Below are 22161 nucleotides of genomic sequence, written 5' to 3'. Positions count from 1 at the left end.
GACATTTTAGTGAATTAGTTAGCTATTTTAGCTTGAAGATGAAAATGGCTAAGCCATTGGAAATTCTCTAAGTTCCGTTTGATTTTGTGCTTGGGAGCTTAAAAAACGTTTTTAGCCAAAAACAAAAACAAAAAATCAAAAAAAAAAAAAGGTGAGAAAAACTTCACTTAACCCCCATTTGCAATTACTTCACTAAACTTTAAAAACTCTTAATTTAATGTATCTATCTTTCAATTTTTTATTTTTTATTTTTTGAATTTCACCCCTATAAAATCCTAACGAAGAGGTGTCAAAATTCTCAAAATACTCCTTATTTTTTAAAGGAAAAAAAGAAAAACAAATTACACCAAACATCATACAATGCAAAAAATATTTTTCAGAAAATATTTTACGCCCAATCAAACGAAGCATGATAGTTGACTTTCAAGAAACAATGGTCCCATGCCATGAGACTTTTAAGAAACAATGGGCCCATGCCATGAGATCATGAGAACATGCACCGGTAGGAAAAACATAGTAATAAAAAAGTAATGCTGAAAATTACATTCTTATCTCATAATTATTTTGTAATATTAATGTAGTAGCCTCAATTAATCATCAACTTTTTTTTTTAAAAAAAAAAACAATGATAATTAAGAATAATGCTAGAGGTACTAAATCTTTTACTAAGATAATGTAGAGCTTATTCATTGGAGATAATCAAAACAATTAATAAAAAAAATAAATGCTATGGGTACCAATGAATAAGCTCCACATCATCTTAGTATCCATCTCTTAGTAAAAAAATTAGTATCTCTAATATTATTGAAATTGTCACATCATAAAATAATTTTATAATTAAAATATGGTATAGAATATATATATATATATATATATTAAAAGAACTTTCCAAAATCCAGGGAAGGGCCTCCAGAGCCCCTTGATTTCGTCCCTGCATGTGGATATTGAATGAAATGTTAACAAAAGCCACCCTTAAAGAATTAGTCAATGTCTGCAAGTTTGAAAGGAATATATCCTTAAGTTCCCTTTCCATGAAAACCCTGCCAGTTTGCTTGAAAATCAAAAGTGTTTTTTTTTTTTTTTTTTTTTTTTTGTCCATTTTAAAAGCACAAGCATAGAAAAGAAGGAGGAGGAGGAGGTGGTTTTGTTTATATATAAATGCTAACATTATTATTAGAATATTAACTAAATGATTAAATTAATCTTTTATTATCAGTATCACCTTTTGAGATAAGTTATTAGAGTAGAAGTCCTGAGTTTGAACTTTGTCTCATTCACCTTCTATTTCAATTAAAATATTACAAGTGTTAGATCTACATTTCAATACCGATATTCTATCACCGAGGGGAAGTGTTAGAATTTTAACTAAATGATAAATGATTAAGCAATCCTTTTTTATAAGCTTAAGCTATAGTAATAATTGGCAATTTAACGAGTATGCTTTGATAAAAAGAAAAGGCACAAAATTTGTTCTAAAGAAAAAGAAAATCCTTTATTTTGAAGCAATAGGAAAAAATTATATTACTCTTAAGTAACGAGTAAAATTGTTTTCATTTTTTAAAATTATAAACTATTTTCTGAGTTCGAGTTTCTCATTCTCAAATTGTTGAACCACTTCTAGAACACCGTTAGATCCCGTCGGACCAACGCCATACCCCAATCAAATCAATTGAGCATACGAAATCCAATCAACTCAACAAAGAGATAGTAAACATAAGGTCCTTACAATGAACAAAACTGTACTTGTCACACTTAGAAGTTAAGTGATCAAATCCACCTTTTCTCATTAGCTTAGGCTTTTATGAGATTAGAGCAGGCAAAGCAAGGTTAAGTATCCAGGAGACCTTTTAATAATTTTGATATCTTTGATGTTCACTACACTTGCATCAAAATCAATTCACTAGACTTTTAATAATCAGGCCACGATACTGAATTTTGGCCCATATACTCCGGAAGACATTATCATGAGGCATGTGCCACTTCACCGGTTGTCTTGTTAGAGATGCAGCACCGGCAACCACTGGCCTTCTGGGGCTTTGCCTCCGCTTCCTCCATTTCAAAAGCTACAGTTGTTCGCGTGGGCTCTTTTGAGGCCTTTAGGGTATGTTCATAAAGATTACTGAGCCCGATGAAAATTGTAGCACACTGTCTCTTCGTCGCTCAAGCACAAACGACCATAGCAAATAGTAGCTGCAGCCAACACCGTTCCCCAAACCAAACGTAGGGGTGAAAAAACCGCCTAAAACAGCTAACCGTATAACCGCAAAACCATTAAAATCACTTTAAAAACCATTAATCGCCCTATTAAGGCAGTTAGCAATTTTTACAAAGGCGGTTAGCGGTCATATATATATATATTCTTTCGTATGAAAACGACGCCGTATTCAACCTAATCCTAAGGCCTAAAGAACACAAAAAAGACAACGTCGTTTTCAACCTAACCCTAAAGAATACAAAAAGAGCCCTTTGACTCATCTCATTCCATTTTCTCAATCTTTACACCATCACTCACCCTCAACCTCTCGACTCTCTCTGTCTCTCATCTTCGAGATTCTCCATGGATCATGTTTTATTGTTAATTCTTCAAGGTCTGCGATGCCGACTGGGACAGCAGAAACCTGGGGTTTTGACGCTACGTGGATGATTCCAGGTCGCCATAAACCCAATCAACACCGTCGAACTTCGGTGAGATCTGAATATTTTTTTTTTGATAAGTTCTTAAATCTGAATATTTGTGCCTTAATTTGTTATTCTAGGCATTGATTTATTATTCTAGGTCTTAGATCTAAATGTTTGTGGTTGACGATGTGAAATTTGCTATTTTTTTTTTTGAATGATCGGTGATCGGCCAACAGCAAAAAGGCCAAAAAAATAAATAAAAAATAGAACCGGTTGTTAGTTGGTGGTTTATAACCGCCAACCGCCTAGGCAGTTTTCATATTTTTGATAACCACTAGGCGGTTACAGTTAGCGGTTTTAGTCAATAACCACTAACCGTAACCGCCTTTTCACCCTTACCCAAATGGCCATAACAAATCCCTCAACGCATAGAAGGCTTATAAGCTATATTATCAGATAAAATATAATGGGTTTCATATGTTTGGGCCGAATTTATTGGGCCAGGATCAATCTTTCTCTTTTAAAGAAAGCCACACCCAAGCTTAGCCAGGCTTCCAATCCAATTCCCGCGTCTGCACCTGCCACACACAGCCCTTGCATAGTACCATATCACCGCCCTTACATACCTTCAAGGTCAATCTGGCAAATGGTGCGGGAAGCACTTCATTTTCTTCTTCTTTTTTCTTTTTTTTTTTTAAAAAAAAAAAATGTAAAATTAGTTCATATCCTAATTTACAAATCGCTTATAGAGTTAAATTGCATTAAAAAATCTGACAGATTTTGTTAGGTGCCACATAAGCACCAATAAGACGACGACACTTGACATTCTTAATAAAAAAAATAAGTATATTAAAAATAAAAATATAAAAAACAAAACAATTATTTAAAAAAAAAAAAAGAAAAGGTGGCTGCCCAACTGGCCACCTCCTACCCCTGGGGCCGGCAGCTATCCCTTTTCTTTTTAAAAAATAGTTGTTTAGTTTTTAATATTTATAAGAGTGCCACGTGTCATCATCTTATTTGAGCTAACGTGGTACCGGGCATAATCTGTCAAGTTTTTAATGGAATTTAACTCTAGGAAACAATTTTTAATTAGGCCAACTACAGAGACTTCTAAATTCACTTTGATACCACATAGAGCGATCTGTAAATTAGGTCAATCACAATGACTAATTATGTATTTTTTTCTCCTTTTTTTAGATTCAAAAAATGAAAAAGTACACATAACCCTATCAAACTACTATATCATTGTCAATGTCCCCCACAAACTACCAATTATGTCAATGTGTCCCCTAAACTACGAAAAAAATGTCAATGTCCCCCCTATTAACAAAAATACCCTTCATCAAATTATTAAAATTTAAAAGAAAAAACTAAAAAAATTATTTAAAAAAATCTTAAATAACAAAAGTTTAAACAAATAATAAAAACTGGTTTTTCTTTTTCTTTTTTCGTTCGCTTTTTTTATTTATAAAATATATATATATATATATATATATATATATATATATATATATATATATATATATATATATATTGTTTTTATAATTTTCAACTATTTTTTCGTTTGTTTTTGTTTTTTTATTTTTTTATTCCTTTTTTTTAGCCTTTTTTTTTCGAATTTACAAAGACATTTTTGTCTTGGTGAAAAAAAAATTTAGAGTCATTTTTTTTTTTTGTTGGTCTTAGGGGGGGGACATTGACATTTTTTTATAGTTTGAGCACACAATTGGTAGCTTTTGGGAAAAATAATAAATAAATAAATAAAATAAAAACACCCATGATAACACTGAATTGCCGGAGCACAAGTAATCCAATCCCTATCTGCAGCATATGGTAGCAACCTATCAGAAGGGGATAAAAATTTAACAGTATAGAAAACAAAAATTAATACAAAATTTTAAAACCCATTGTACTGTTAAAGGAAACCAACTTGAATGACAAAATGTCTAGGTGAAAATGAAGTGAATAAACAATCTGATCCTCCTTCCTAGTTGGCACTCATAGCATATCTCGACAAGAAATAAAATTTCTACACCTTTTATATTTCTCTTATGCATCTCATTTTTAAATCTACTATTAAATTTATGAGATTCACATTACGTCACACAAATTCAATAGTGAATAGGAAAATTGATTGTATAGAAATGTATAAAATGTGTATAGGATGTGTAGGTGTATCATTTCTCTATCTCAACTCTTCTATCATTATTGTTTGCGTCCACGTGTTTAAGCATCCACATTGATCAACTTCATTTATCTTTCCCTTTGTTTCGAGTGTCGCCTCTCTTCCATCTTCATTCTAAAACCTCAATCTTATTTTTGCGTTAAATCTTACAATTTCAAAAAAAAGAAAAAAAAGAAAAAAAAAAACTCTCAAATTATGGTATTTAGATGGTTTCCTTACATCGAAACACTTAAAAAATGGAACTTATTACAATTTCTTTGATGCTAATCCCTTAGTTTTACCCTTGGACTCCGACTTTAATTATCCACTTCTTTTCCACTGATTTGTTCCCCTTCAAACTCTACACATCTTTTCTTTTCAAAACATCCATGTACACCTCATCTTCAACATAATCTCCGTGATCCTCTCCAGAAATAATGTATATCAATATAATGAAAATTGTATTGCACCATCTCTCTGTTGCTCAAGCACAAACGACCATAGCAAATCGTAGCTGTAGCTTGGATCGTCCCCCAAACGGCCATAACAGATTGAGGTGTCCTTTTTTTTGCTTTGCGAGGTACGAACGCATATATGCCATCTTCCCTCAGTGTCTCGAAGCTATAGAATCTCCACCTCATCTTTGTACCTCACAAAACTTATGAGGAGGAGGACGCCTATATAAGTAAGGATTGTGTCGAGTACCAGTAATTACAAGGAGAAATTATATAAATACATCTTCTACGCATCTCATTTTTAAATCCATCATTGGATTTATGAGAGGGTCCCACAAATTCAATTGTGAATTTGAAACTTCGTTGTATAAAGATATGTAGGAGATGTATATGTATCATTTTTCAATTACAAAAAGAAATGATATAAATACATCTCATACACATCTCCTACAAATCTCCTACACATCTCATTTTCAAATTATAGGAACAATGAATTCAATGGTGGATTTGAAACCTCATTGTATGAAGATGTGTAGAGGATGTATGTGTATCATTTCTCAATTACAAAGAGAAATGATATAAACACATATCATACACATTTTATTTTCAAATCCACCATTGGATTTCTGAGACTAACATTGGGTCTCACAAATTCAATGGTAGATTTCAAACTTGATTGTATGGAAATTTGTAAGAGATGTGTAGGGAATATATGTGATCATTTCTTAATTATAAAGAGAAATGGTATAAATACATCTCCAACGCATACGAGGCAGGCCATCCACTTAAAGACAAATTAATTATTAAGACAATGCGTGCTCTAGTCGTTCATTTTGTATTTTGTAACGTGGCTCACCCCGTATATTGGTTCGTTGTTGTGTGTGCAGTGTGCTCTTGCATTGTCACATACCTGGAGCTGACCCTGGTCAATGATGAGACTGACATCACCGACTATTTCCTCTTCTCACTACTTAAGTATTCATCGGAATGTTTACTCTAACTTTTTTTGGCTTCATTTCCTATTTTAATGGCATTTCTCGCCTTGGTAAGTTAATATATATATTATTAAGACACTGTGTATTCTAGTCTTTCATTTTGTATTTAGTAATGTGGCTCACCACGTATATGAGTTCGCTGTTATGTGTGCTCTTGTATTGTCGCATACCTGGAGCTGACCCTGGTCAATGATGAGACTAGCATCACCGAAAATTTCATCTTCTCAGTACTTAAATATTCATCGAAATGTTTACCCAACCATGAATTAGTACGACCTCTTTTGGCTGCATTTCCTATTATAATGGCATTTCTCGCCTTGGTAAGTTAATATATATATATTCTTTGCTTATTATTTTACCTTTCTTTAAAAAAAACAAAAATTATTAGTGTTCTTTTTTTAACAGGCTGAGCCAGATACTTCATGTACGGTGTTTGAGTACCAATACTTATTGCAGACTCTTTTTGTGTGGTTTGGCCGCATCGACCCGCAAGGGATGATCAAGCATGCACGTCCTCCTTCTTTGCTGGAGTGTTTCAAGCTTCTCTCGGTTTGTTACAGTCTACAAGCTCTCCACAAATCGCCTCCATCGAACCCTCGCATGTGTGTTTTTCTTCCCTCTCGATCTCTCATCCTCCACCTTGTATTCATGTTTTCTCTTTGAATTAGGGTTTCAATATGTTGGAGGCTGAATAAAATTCAGTTTTTCCTAGTTAGGGTTATTTTCCCTTGTTTTCCCTTCTCTTTAATTTCCCCAGCTTTTTCGTCGTTCTTTTCATTGGGACGCTAGAAACCGAGTAGTACTGATTATGGGCCGTCGATTTGAAGCTACGTTTCATATTTAATGAGTTTCATATTTTGCTGCTACTCTTTATTTTCCCCTGTTTTTTAGTTAGGGTTATATTCCCCTTCCCTTGTTTTCCCCACATTAGGTGCGTATTGGTTCCATTTTGGGGCTATAAAACAACTGCAGGGAACCCTAATTAAGACTAGTCCTTTGGTAGCATTATAGTTATGACTACTTGCAGTTGTTTTAATTAGGGTTAAAGTATATGAGCCAAAGTGTTCAAAACGTGTTCAAATTTCTTTTTTTCCTCTCTTGCAATTAGGGGTGGGTATCGGGGGAATCGGGGACGGTAGGGGGTTTTCCGACTACCGTCCCAACTTTGTCGGTGAAGTCGGTAATTTCACCGACTTCTTTCCGACTTGGTATATTTGGACTGTTATCGTTACCGGTTAACGGTCGGTAATCAGTTAGAGAGAGAGGCTTTGCTGTTAGTTTGATTTTAGACCGATGATAAAATTGGCTTCCACATCGCTTGTTCATAAGGCGGCAAGGTTGTGGGTATGGTGGCGGCGTCGATGGGCTGGCAGACCGCAGAACCATAAAACCATCAAACCATCAAACTTGAAACCATAAAACCAAGATGGCTGGTTATTCTTGGAAAGAGCAAATGAGAGACGAAAATGAGGGAGGCGCAAATGAGAGAGACGCAGCGGCAGATGGCTGGTTCAAACTTGGACAGACTACTAAGAGAGAGATAGGTAGATGTTAGCTTTGTATCTTGTGGAGGAAGTTGAGAACGAAAATCAATATTGTTCATATAATGTCATAATGGTCACCTTGTGGCTTAGCACTAAGCGGAGTAAGAATTTTTATGATTTTTATTTTTGGTAATAAATCATGATATAAGTTGGCTGTCAGCTAGTCTTTCTAGGCTGTCATTGTAGCAGAAGATGAAAGATGCATGGAAAGTGGCAAGCTGGCTACAGGCATTATTAAAAGAAGGGTGACACCGTGACAATTGACAAGCTTCCCCTCAGAGAAAACAGAGTGGGGTGCAGCCTTTTGGTTTCGCAAGAAAGAGGGAAAGGAAATGTAACTAAATTGACATTTAGTTTCCCTTTTTTTACTTTTAAGGGATTATAGAACACTTTTCTTTCACTTTGAGTTAACAACAAGATCAATATATAATTTTTTTGCCAATGACTTATCACAAACCGTACTGCTTTAACACAAGGCCATGACTTAGTTCACAACAAGTACAAGTTGGTTGTTGTATATTTTAAACAAAGATTATATACATCATACTCATCCGACCACAAAGAAAAAGAAATTAGGATATATATATATATATACATATAGCCACGCTGATACAGAAGAAATTAATGGAGGCAAAGGATATTATAATATATATTGTTTTCCACTGTATCACCGTTCAACCAATATAATACGTATTGTATTCCGAATATATATTGTATTGTATTATATATATATATATATATATATATATATATATATATATTAGAGACTCATTCTCTTAAAGAAAAAAAGTAGAAAACCGATCTGCATAGTGCACAGTAAGGCTCTCACTTAGCATTGTCCATGATTGGCACACACGCATAGTGATTGACACAGGTTGTGCGGCATAGTGCTCCAAACATTTTGTGTCAGTTTGGTGCTTTATTAGTGTGTCAGTCTAAGACATGTACTCAAGCAAAGCTAATACATGTTCTGATGTTAGCAAGACGTGTTTAGGAGAAAGTCAAATTCACCCAAACCAATGTCTCAAGAAGTGTGCATAGTTAATAAACTTCAATAAGCAAAGAACAAATATATAAGGAATAAGGCATAAAAGAAAAAGTTGTTTACCCCTTAAAACTAAGTAATGGCCTGGCAAGAACAACTGAGAGAGAATGAGTTTCAGAGTTTGACGGTGTTGGCAACAACAAGAGAGATGGAAAGAATCTGACTTCTTCTATTCTCAAAACAGCAAAGGCAAAGAGTGATTTGAGCTTTTTATTTGCTGAATGGTTAACAATGTTTCAGCCTTTCAGGTTAGGATGGAAGAAGACGATTGTTTTCATAACACAAAACGGAGTCGTTTTGATTAATATATCTCTTTTTAAAGAAAAAAATCCATTATCGATTCGGGTCGGTGCGAAAACCGACTCTAAGGAAAACATTTCGCCTACCGACCAAACCGACATCGGTAGGCAAAATCTGCGCCGCCATATGTTGGTGGTAGCTCGGCGTCGACACGGTGACGGCCAATCTGCACAGTCCTACTTGCAATGAGAACACAAAAAAGGTACTGATTGCAGCTTCATTTATACACTTGAAGCATAAAGAACATGCAAAGTATACCTCAGAGCTTACTACTGTGAATCCAAGAATTTTTCTTTCTAGTCCTGTAGGTCATATTCCAAAAAATTGAACTGAATTTTTATGTTTTTAAATCTTTTTATAGAGTCTGAGATATATTAGGAGATGTTGGCAAAGGCACTTGCTAACTACTTCAGAGCTAAATTGCTCATATTTGATAGCCATTCATTTTTGGGTGTAAGATAAAATTACCTTCTTGAGTATGAAATTAGTATTATAATTGTAGCTAGCTTCTTTTTAACTCTTATATTGGAGTTAAGGCTCTCTTCTTTTCTTGCTGTTTGAGGGGCTCCGATGACTAATTCTCATCATGGTCCATTGACTCGTTGCAACTTTCATTTAGTTTTTATTTTCATGATCTAATTTCTCTTTTGATGTTGCTTTACTTTTGTTTATAAGAGATTGTTAGACTAATCAATTGGAATATGAATAATAAAATATATTGTAGGGTTTATAATCAAAGGAAGCAGACATGCTAAATGATGGATATAATGCAGAAAATCCTGCAACTGCCTCAAACAAAGTCCTTTACCCATGGCCTTGGCTAGGACCACGGATCCATCAGTAGTTGGAGTAGATCCACCCAGCTCTTCAAATGCACCTTCTTCTAATGGCTTGGAATCTCAACCTAAGATGAAGACTGGATGACAGCTACTAAATGAAGAATTTTGTGGGTTTCTTGGATGACAATGACTTTATTGTTTATGAATTTGTTTATCATAACATGTTTAAGTAATTAGTTTATCGGGATTTGTGTATGATGTCCATTATTTTGGGGGATATTGTTCAACAGTGAAGGACAAAGATTCTAAATGAAGACTTTCTTGAATGATAATGACTTTCTTGTTTATGAATTTGTTTATCAGAATATGTTTAAGTAATATTAGTTTATCAGGATTTGTGTATGATGTTTAATTTTTTGTTTATTAGGATTTTGATACTTTAGAAACCGATTTTATAGGTTTTAAAAATTTTGGTTCAACAAGATTAATGCAAATTAATTTTAATTAAATAAAAGTAATGGCGGGCATGCGCCAAGGGGTGCAACAATGCGCCAAGAATTATTTCCTAGCCTAAGTTGGTTCATTCATGGCACAATAATTTGTGCCATGATATTCTGGCATATGTGATATATGCCAGTAATTGTAATTTTTCAAACACTAATTAAATGCTAGGAACATGTTTCCTGGCATTTATTCAACTTCATGAGGAATAACATACATACATCCCTATATATTTCCATACAACAAAGTTTGAAATCCACTGTTGAATTTGTTTGACCCATAAATCCAATAGTGGATTTGAATATGAGATGTATCCGTGGGGAGAAGCGGCAATCGCTAGAGCTAATTCATAGTGTCTAGCCCGTATCGATGCCTATGCACAACTATAATGAAGATCAGCCCCATTGTAGAGAAGCCAATGCTATGACGGCAACTCAGGCATGTGATAGAAACATTAGAAGATTGTGCTTATTCCCTCTCGTCCAAAGTTGAAGCACACATTTACATTTAGAGGAAAGGTTTCAGTTTCTACATTTCTTTGAAATCCATTAATGAATTTGTAGGACCCATAAATCTAATGGTGGATTTGAAAATGAGATTTGTAGGAGATGTATTTAAATTATTTCTTATATGCGCCTACGCGTCCCTTCTCTGTGCGTACCAGTAATTACCCATCCTTTATCATTCTTCTCTCTCTTTGTTTCTTCATCTTTCTAGAATCTCTATGCGTCCCTTCTCTCTCCCTGTTTCTTCATCCTTATTCTCTATGCGTCCCTTCTCTCTCTGTTTCAACATGCTGTCAATAGCTCGTAGTTGGGCATATTTATTTCTACTATGCAATCTACTGAATTTGAGTTCCCTACTAGCCTCTTAAGAGTTCACCTGCTCTCCAATAATCAAGTTGCTTTCTTGATATATAATGTTTCTCTGGTAATCCTCGTCCATCCTTTGATCCACATTGGAGTTTTTAAGCATTGGTTATCCGTTTGGTTCACATTCGAGGTAGCTTGTCCACTTGGAGACAAATGTGTAGCCGTGTTTAGCAACATATTAAGCAACATGCTCACCACGTGTATTGGCTTGCGGTTGTGTGCACAATGTCGTCTTACACATCTCCATATAACCAAGTTTGAAATCCATTATTGAATTTGTTGGACCCATAAATTCAATGGTGGATTTGAAAATGAGATGTGTATGAGATTTGTATGAGATGTGTTTATATCATTTCTTCTTTGTGCATGCGCGTCCCTTCTCTGTGCATACCAGTAATTACCCATCCTTCATCATTCTTCTCTCTCTTTGTTTCTTTATCTTTTTAGCTTCTCTGTGTGTCCCTTCTCTCTCTCTCTCTCCATGTTTCTTCATCCTTATTCTCTGTGTGTCCCTTCTCTCTCTGTTTCAACATGCTATCAACAAGTCGTAGTTAAGCATGTTTATTTTTACTATGCAATCTGCTGAATTTGAGTTCTCTACTAGCCTCTTGGGAATTCACCTCCTCTCCAATAATCCAGTTGCTTTCTCGATATATAACGTTCCTCGGGTAGTTACTTTCCTCATCCATACTCTGATCCATCTTGGAGTTTTTAAGCATTTGTTATACGTTTGGTTCACATTCGAGGCAGCCTGTCCACTTGGAGATAAATTATTCATCAAGATTCATTTTGTGTTTAACAACATGGCTCACCACGTGTATTGGTTTGCGGTTGTGTGCATAATGTCTTATTACACATCTCCATACAACCAAGTTTGAAATTCACAATTGAATTTGTTGAACACATAAATCCAATGATGGATTTGAAAATGAGATATGTATGAGATTTGTAGAAGATGTGTATGAGATGTTTTTACATCATTTCTTCTCTGCGCCTGCGCATCACTTCTCTGTGCTTTCCAGTAATTACCTATCCTTCATCCTTCTTCACTCTTATGCGTTAAACCACTTTGTACTTATAAGGGAAGATCAGGCAGGACGTCGGTCTTTATGAAGTTTTCTATTTTAGTGTTGCACTTTTAGTTAGAAGTTTTTTATTTGAATCAATGTTTCTATTTTGTTTTTTCTAAGCAATGTTTCTTGCATTTTTAGTTAAAAGTTTTTGATTAGTTAAAATTGTAATCAACCTATTTTGCAACATGGCGAGTGAGTGGTTTTTTTTTGTTTCTTTGTTAAATAACTTTCGTTCATGCTCATTAAAAATTTAATAAATAGAAATAAAAATCTCTAAATTTTTTTAATGGAATTTGATTTTAGTGAGCGATTTATAAATTAGGCAAACCACATGGTTCTCTAAATTAATTTTTATATCACAACGAGTGATTTGTAATTTAAGCCAATCACAAAAATTAATGCTACAATTTTTACAAACATATATATATATATATATATATATATATATATATATATATATATATATATATATATATATATTTCTTGTAAGAAGAGTAAATAGTAGCACGACGAGTAAATTCAAGGCCATCACCACTTAGGGCAACCCTTTGGGACCCAACGGACTCTATCCAACTAAAATGTACTCTTGGCCCATTCAAATGCCCAACCCATAAAAGCCCATGAAAAATAATATCTCATCCTCCTTCCTAGATGCCATCGAATCTCCTATCATTACTGTTTGGGTCCACGTGTTTAAGCATCTACGGTGATCAACTTCATTTGTCTTTGTCCCTTTGCTTCAGGTACGTACCATTCTGAAACCCTAATCTTATTTATACCCTTCCACTCCGACTTTAATTCTCCACATCTTTTCGTTTCAAAATATCCATATACACCTCTTCAACACAATCTCATGGCTTGATCTCCTGACACAACTATTAATATAATTATGAACTTTTTTTTTTATTAAACCAAAAACCATGTAAATGGGTTTGGTTCTAATTTCGTGTATTATTATTTTTAAATGAAATGAAATAAGTAAAAAAAAAAAAATTAAACACTTTATTGGTACATGTGATTTAAAAAATTTATTTTTTACCTCAAGTTCTTTCATTCGTATCACAGATAGTACCTGTTGTTTGGGAAAATGCGGAATTGTGACCTCCGTTAATTTTTCCTTCCAAAAACTAACGGTTGGAAACATGTCAACTCATAAGAGTAGACACGTGTCATAATGTAAGAAAATTAAAAAAACTTTAAAAAAAACAGAAAATAAAAGACACCCCAACACGTGTCTTGCAGTGACCGAACTACCTCCATGGCCCATGAAGGTGGTTCAGTCACCCCCAATGGCCAAACTACCTCCATGGCCCATGAGAGTGGTATTTGGCTCTGACATCAGTAACCAGTATCATGTATATATATAGCTTTCATTTTGATTTCATTGTTGTTAGCTATCTGCAGGTCTCACTGCAGCTAACAGCGCGCACTACATCTGGTGGTTAAATTTGCTAATGGTTTCCTCATGGAATCTTATATATGCGTACTTGATAGTCTTAATTGATTTATATTCAATTCATTTTTGGAAACACTTTGGGTCATCTGTCTGGTTCGTTTTAAATATGAGTCTAGTTATGTGGACAATCAACACAGGAGAGTGATACAAAAATATTCACTACACATCGGTAAAATCAATTAATCAGAATTCTTGCAATTACGTGCCCATAGTTCAGTGCAATCGAATAGATAATTGATTGATAGAGGCCCCGATGGAACCCGCGTGGACGGCAGCATTTGGTGGGGCGGTGGCATAGATCCGGTGGTGTGTTGAATGGGAAACCGGGTATTTTGCGGATGAAAATTATTTGGTGTGAAAGGTTATATATATATGAGAAATGATCCCTACACTCATTTCTCACAACAGCCCCACAACAAGTTGACGTGGCTGGTAGTATTTTATTATTTTTTTACAAAAAGAAAACAAAACAAAACAAAAAAAGTAATAAAATATTACCAGCCACGTCAGCTTGTTGTGGAGCTGTTGTGAGAAATGAGTGTAGGAATCATTTCTATATATATATATATATATATATATATATATATATATATATATATATATATATTGCTGTTCAATGCCGAGGCATCTGTTTCCTATTGGAGGGTGCAAAGCACCCTATTTACACCAAGAACGGACTCTCCAATCTCATCACCAACTGATTCAACAGAAGATAAACATCACAGTTCAGATGTCAAACATGAAGATTAGGATTAGCTTGTAATCTGTTTGTATTTCAATCTTTCAATATCTGTTTGTGTTTTATATATATATATATATAAACCACACATATTTGTTTTGCTAATATTCACATCATCTTTTAAGTGTATGATCAGTTTGAAATAGAGAGGGGTATGTCGATTGGAATGTGATTTTGCCTTAGTTGAAGGATTGAGAGAGAATGAGAGAGAGTGGCCGAATCTGGGGTGTATGAGAGAATTTTTTTTGGCTAGTAAGGTGATTTGTTTTCAAAACCCATGAGTAAAATTGTGTTTAGCACCGCAGTTTTGTGTATTAAAAGTGTAATTTTAAACTAAATCATAAGAAAATGTATTGTTTAAGTATGTTACGATTTAAAAAAATAAAAAATAAAAAAAATAGATATACTAAATTGAGAGTTTTTTATGTTTAAGGGATAATTGCAAATGTGATGAAAGTTTAAAAAAATTAATTGAAATTATCCTTAATAAATATGAACCCAAAACTAGAAAGTCTCCAATTTCAGATTTAGATTCCGACCAAAGATGCTCCTAGAATAATAATAGAACTAAATCAATCACCAAAAAAAAAAAAAAAAAAAAAATTTAAAAAAAATAACAACCAACTCAAAATAGAATATACTCAAAAAGAAAAAGAAAAAAAAATACACATTTTAAACACCAAGGAGGCATGAAAGTCGAGTGCAGGATCTAATTAACCAAAGTTTCATAGTAAGAATAAAAAGAAACAAGAAATTAAAAAGCTTCAACTATAGCCAACACGCTGGTCAACACAAAAAAACCCACCATTGGTATTTCATATATTCATCCATTCTTCTGCAAATCCGAATGGCGAGGAAGGTTCTTTAATCTTGCATTTCCACGAAGAATTTGAACATGAATTTCCTTGCATGTATTTCCCCTTCCAAGGACAAACTCAAACACACATTGGTCTCTTACTTGTAAGTTGTTCTCCTTTCTGAAATCAGACCATCCTCTGCCAAGAGCGAATCGGCCATCATCTCTGAACCTCACTTTCACTGGCCACTGATTTCTGTTTTGATCACGAATCACCATGTTTTCCTCCAATCTGATGTTAAATGCCTTTATCACCCATCTGTTAACATCCTGCAATCAGAAACAATATCTTGCATGAAACTTTTCTTCTTTCTGCCATTTAAAAGAGAGTCTGTCAACCCTTCTTACTCACCAACCTATACCGCATATGTTTAACAAAGGCCACCACAAAGTATGGATTCTTTGGTGCAACAAATCCACCAACTTTTGGGATATTCTGTTCTTCTAGATTTGTTTCAACACTTCTTCTCGATTTAAGCCGACCACCTATAGATGAGCCTGTAAGCATACATCTTTCGAAATCACATATATTCATGTTATACATAACAAAAAAATGGAATTAACTACAACTCACTACCTGGCTCTTCGTTTTTCTTGATGCCCATTTCCGAATGCTTTCGCTTGCCAACATCAGTGGGGGGTCTTCTGCAAGTTTCCTCTGGTTTAGAATCTTGTTCCAAATCCACAAATGGAATAGTCTTATCAATAGCCACAGTTTCTCCCTTCTTGCATCCATATTTACTGAATATTTTCACTTCAAACGAAGAATTTCTATTGTATTTAAAAACTAGAAAGTCTCCGAGCTCCAGAGAGTGATCACTAGCAAAGCATTGCCAGCCATTCTTAAAACACAAGCGCCCTTCAGTTTGCTCCAGTGTGACATCCCAAGGCTTCTTAGTATGATCAAAGAGAATGGCCTTCTTTGGTATGGCTCCATTGAAGTGCCTGATAAAAGCTGGTGGTATGGACTGCAATATCAAATAGATAGATAGCAAACCAGACCCAAAAAAAAAAAAAAAAAGTTTATGAGAATATATGAACCCAAGAAGAAAAACCCAGTTCGATCCAAAACAAAAACAAAACTGACTGAAGTCTGAATAGCAAAGCGTCATACCCACCAAGAGTTGAAAAAAAAAAAGCTTGTGGAGATGATAGGGAGAAAGAGAGAGATTACTATTTGGTGCGAGCTCGTGTAGGAGAGGAAAACTTTGAAGAACTCCGGGAACTCGCTGCTGTGTCCGGCCGGGGACCTCACCATTCTTTGTGTGTCTTAGGAGGAGTGAGAAACGGGATTTGTCAGGCTAAAAGCCGCTAAAGTTTTTGATGATTTAAGCACAAGAGCGGGAACGCCTCTCTTTTGAGTTTTGAACAAATAACGTACACGTCTCTACAAAGAGAGCTATGAAATACTAAACTTTAGCCTGACATCGGCATTGTGATTCTTCGCATTCCTGTCCAGCGTACCAGATATCGGAGGGTGTACCGGAGCCAGAGCTGCAGAGCAGCTTACATCAGTTAAAGAGCTACCAAACAAATTACAAAGAGTTGACTAACCCTTCGTCTGACATCGTATATAATCAATGCTCCCATTCAGAGTGGTAGGAAATAAGACTATTTTTAACAGTCTCATTAAATTTTACTAATAAAAATAATTAATTTTTTATTTTTATTTTTTTTAGTCATTTATCTTTTTTAAAACACTAATAGTAGTCTCATCATTTTAGTTATTTATTATTATTATTTTATTTATTTAAATAATATTTTTCAAAAAGAAAGTTATGTGTGATGCATAAGAGAGAAATTAAAAAATAAACAAAAATAAACAAAAGAAATAAAATTTTAATAATTTTTTTATTGTTTCAATGAGTAAATAGAGATCATTGAAAACTCACCAAAACGGTAAGGCTATTGAGGACTCATTTTAAACCATTTCAACAAACTGATTCATCAAGAATACTCTAACTTAGCTAAAAGAGATAACATAAAGTATTTTACCCGTAAACCGGTCACCAAATTTAGATTTCCAAGTTTTTCTTCTTCTTCATTTAGGATTCGTATTGTAAATGCATGTTGTATCTTTTTGTTCCACGTCACTCTTTTAAACTTAACACTGAAAAATGTTACTTGGTCACCGAATGATAATTATTGACCATATTTTTTTTTTTTTATAACCTTTGACTTTTTTTATTTTTATTTTTTAAAAAAAAAAATACAAAACCATAGTAAATAGATTGAGGTCTGATTTTATTTTTTATTTAAATAAAAAAAAATTATTTAAAAAAAAAAAAAGAAGAAGAAAAAGAAGAAGAAGCAAGATAATCCATAGTTGTAGGTGTCATTGGGAGGGGCCAAACAATGCAAAGAATTTTCTTCTTTCCTTTTAATTTCCGGTCCTTTTTTGTTGACTTTACTTTTCACGTGTCTTCTCTTTTTATTTTTTTTCTCTTCTTTGGGATCTACTTGTGGGGCCACTTCTTACTTCTTAGTCATACCTTTTTCTTTGTTTTGGCCTCTTTCTTTCCTCATTTCACGTACACTTTTTCTTTCTTTGCATGGCTTTTAGTCATGGCCAAGAAAATATAGAGCAGAAAACAGGAAAAGAAGAAGAAAGGTGAACAGAGTTCAGCAATACAAATTCTTACAAAAGTACACTTCATTGCATTATTGGTGCTGTTTGATAAAAAATTTATATTACACCATCAATTTTTACTAATTTTAAAATTAACAACCCACTACTTTTTTTTTGAAGGGAACAACCCACTACTTTGTTCTATTAAAAGTATTTGCCAAAAATACCCAATGTCTTATTTAAGCTCAAATGTAATAATTAAACAACATTTCATAATTAAATTATAATAAAGTATGATAAATTGGTACTGTTTAATATATTTACGTTTTTTATTAAAAGTTACGCATGTCATCATCTTATTGGTGTTGATGTGGCGCTTACGAAATCTGTCAAATTTTTTTAACGAAACTTGACTCCATAAAGCAATTTGTAAATTAGGCCAAACACGGAGATCTGAGAATTAATTTTAATACCACAATGAGTGATTTATAATTTAAACCAATCACAATAACCAAATGGTACAATTTTCTATTTTTATAACAACATACAAGCCCAATCCTTAAATTATGAGGAATATTTTAGTAGCTTGGTGGTATGGGATGTTCAGGATAGTTTGGGTTTGCGATTTTAAAAAGTGCAATTTTTTGGTAATTTTAAAATGTGTGATTTGAAAATGTAATTTTTAAAAACATAGTTAAGCATTTAGAAAAATCACAATTTGACTTTTAAAATTGTGCATTTAAAAAAAAAAAAAAAAACACACACACACATCACATTACCTTCATTTTTTGAAAAAAAAAAAAAAAACACAAATCCAAACTATTCAATTAGCCATTTCTCCTAAAACAACGGGCGGTGTTTGTTACCAAGCACCCCATTTCCATCATTTATTTTTATTTTTTAAAAAAACGATCAATTTCAAAATATTTTTACTTTTTATATCAAATTAATAATTTTTTATTACTATTCAAATAAAAAAATAATTTTTTTTTACCTTTTTATATATATTCTTTATACTTTATATCAATCGATCAATTTTTATTACAACTCAAAAACAAATTAAACTCAACAATCTTTCCCACCACTCCAAACTTATTCGGGAAACGCAAGACAATAAATTTAGTAATTAAGAAGAATCAACATCCCAAAATATCGTATAAATTAATATTTGTGGAAATGAAAAGGATTGGATGAGTCTTACAGTGACCGTTGAGTAATTTGAAATTTGAAACATCGCCGTCAAAGTGCCGTTACTTCTTCTAGTTTCCCTGTGTACACTGCAGAGTGCAGAGCAGCCTTCACTAAAGAGCTATCACAGCATATCACATCAAATCAAATCTCAAAGAATAAAACTTTTATGTTGTTTAGCAAGGGACTTATCATATCAAAATAGTAAATTATTAATTTTTAGAGTTAATAAAAAATTATAGATATAATATAAAGTAAAAAGTTTTGTATAAAAGGGTGAAAAAAATTTATATTTTAGTAAATTTTTTATTTGAATAATAATAAAAAAATTATTGATGTGATATTAAAAGATTAAAAAATGTGAATATTTTGACATTGATTGTTATTAAAAAATTAAAAAATGTAATAAAAAGTACATAAATAGTAGAAAAACACTATTCTGACAAGGCAAGCCACTTGCCGAACACGGCCTTTATTTTTTTGTTTTGTAGTTAGTTTTTTTATTTGAATAATAATAAAAAATAATTGATGTGATATAAAAAGTGTAAAAAAGTTGAAATGTTTTTTGTTTGATGGGCAAAAAGACAATTATAGGTATTTAGCAATGGCTTGCCAAACAGACCATTTATCTTCCATTTTCTTCTATGGTTGAAAAACCGGTTTTTTTTTTAAAAAAAAAAATAAGAGTTTCAAATAATACCCGATCTTTTATTATTATTTTTTTAAAAAAAAAATATTCAAATTTTACATTGGTATTTTGGGATTTGATGTGATTTCACGAAAAATTTTAATGGAATGTTGAAATTGAAAAAAAAAAAAAAAAAATTGAAACATATATACCCTAAATTAACATTTTAAAAGTTTGGATGTCATTTTTTTAAAAATAGGCGTAGACATTTAATAACCGCTAATCTCTTATACTTATAAATAATATATATTTTATATATTAAAAAAGTAATATACCAAAACCACGTCGTTTTAAAAGAAGTGGCTTTACTTACAGGTATAAAATATATATATATATATATATATATATATATATATATATATATATAAATAAAAAGAGTTGGCAAGTCATTGGCTGAAAATTCCCCACAAGAGCATTACCAAACCTTATACGTTTCCTCTTCCCTTGTTCTTCCATTGTTTGCGGTTTCCCACCCTTTTATGATTGACTGTGATGGTAGCCGAGGTAAGACATACTTTGAATTTTAATTATATTAAAAATATATTTGCTTAGTTATTTAAAGGAGTCAAAAACTCTCTTTTAAAACATTAAAACAGGCTAAAAACTGTTTAAAAAATGCACTAAAAAGAGGCCCAAAACACAAATTACTTGACATGCGGTTAGCTGTTCGGTTTGACTTCAGTACTGCAATAACTGCCAGCTAGCAAACCGCCATAACCGTTACCCTGATAATAGTAATGCCTCCATTTTTTCCTGGATTAGAGGTTAATATTTATACTCTAAATCTTAATATATGTTAAATTATTATTTATTCTAAAAATTTATATTTATAAAAAAAAAATCAAATTTTAACTATTTAATTAATATTTTAACAACTAATTACAAACCAAGCACAGTTTTAGGGTCTCATAAATTGTTGTGATTATTACATAATTTTTATGAATAACGCTATTTAGTAGACTGCTATACAATTGTCATATAACTGTAATAACATGACAATAAAAACCAGACATTAATTTTTCATTTACAAGTGTTGATCCAAATGGTGTTTAATTAACATTTTATGTAAATGTGAGTTTATAGTTTCAAAAAAAGAGTTAAAATAATGTAGTAACGTCACGTGAAATAAGCAAATATTCCACCGACTGTCTTTTTGGTCGGGGTGTTACACAATTAATCCCTAAGAAAGCATGATAGTCGAGTTCGAATTTAAACACAAATTTTCATATTAAGAATAAAATGAGGTAATAACCATGGGCAGACTGTAGAGAAACAAGAAAGTAAAAAACTTCAACTGTAACCAACAGACTAGTCTCCCCTTTTCTCCTTTCCCATATTCAATAAAAATAAGTAAATAAATAAACCAACAGGCTATTCAAGACAAAAAAAACCTTCCATTTGGTATTTGATTACAAAATAATTAAACCAAGTGTATTGGGTAATTACCTTTTTTTTCTCATCAACTATTAGTCATTGTTAATATGTCATCATGAATTGACACCTCGTTTAAAATAGAGTATGGAACTACCAGTTTCATACCATTACCTCTATTTCAGTAAAGAATCTCGTTAAATTGAACGGAATATGCGATTTTTAGATGTTAAATTTTGTTTAAAAACAAAAATGCCCTTAAACAGCAATTTAATAAAAAATATTAAACCTAATATATATGTGTGTATATATATATATATATATTTAAAAAAAAAAAAAAGGGGGGGGGGCGGCAAAAAAAATTTGTAAAAAAATAAAAAATAAAAAATAAAAAATAAGCCTATTAGCCCCTACAAAAAAAAAGTTTTTGGCCGCTGATCCATGCACATAAGAACTCTAGCTCCATCCCTGCGAGCTTGGGGGAGGGGGGTGGTCACGAGGCCAACCTAGGTTTTTTCTGGGGTTGGCCTTGCAACCACTCCAAAAAATGGCCCCTCGTAGCCACCCCATTTCTTTCCTTTTTTTTAAATTTTTTTTTTTTTATGTGTTTAATTTTGAGGATATTTTACGTAAATTTTGATTTGAAGATATAGTATTTGAGTCTTTTCACGAATTTAATTGGCGGAATTGGAGTTTTGATATGTAAATGATGGTTAAATGCTATTTTTTGATCGGGGTGTTAGTTTGTGGTGACATATTGACAATAACTCGACGGAAGAAAAAGGTAATTACCCCAAATGTAATGATTTAAAAAGACACCGAGGTTCAGAAGATGAAACTGGGGTTAGAAGTCTGAGTTGATGCCCTAGACGCTTGTAAATCCATTGGCATGGATAAAAAGGTGGTCTTGTGCATATTGCAAGGTGACAAAAAGTTAGAAATTT

At 32.9% G+C, this 22161-nt stretch overlaps 1 protein-coding gene across 1 annotated transcript; it reads right to left on the bottom strand.

Moving 5' to 3' along the window:
• Nucleotides 1-15275: 15275 nt before the first annotated feature.
• On the bottom strand, nt 15276-17927 carry LOC133853920 (putative B3 domain-containing protein At5g66980). The gene is made up of 5 exons (XM_062289943.1): nt 17894-17927; nt 16828-16895; nt 15979-16369; nt 15754-15899; nt 15276-15671 (listed from the first exon to the last, which is right to left on the bottom strand). Exons 1-5 carry the CDS (start codon nt 17925-17927, stop codon nt 15369-15371), a joined length of 942 nt encoding a protein of 313 aa, XP_062145927.1. The 3' UTR covers nt 15276-15368.
• Nucleotides 17928-22161: the final 4234 nt, after the last annotated feature.

This window comes from Alnus glutinosa, chromosome 13, assembly GCF_958979055.1.
Source record: "Alnus glutinosa chromosome 13, dhAlnGlut1.1, whole genome shotgun sequence".
Classification (NCBI taxonomy): domain Eukaryota; kingdom Viridiplantae; phylum Streptophyta; class Magnoliopsida; order Fagales; family Betulaceae; genus Alnus; species Alnus glutinosa.
This window is presented reverse-complemented; position numbering and strand designations above follow the sequence as displayed.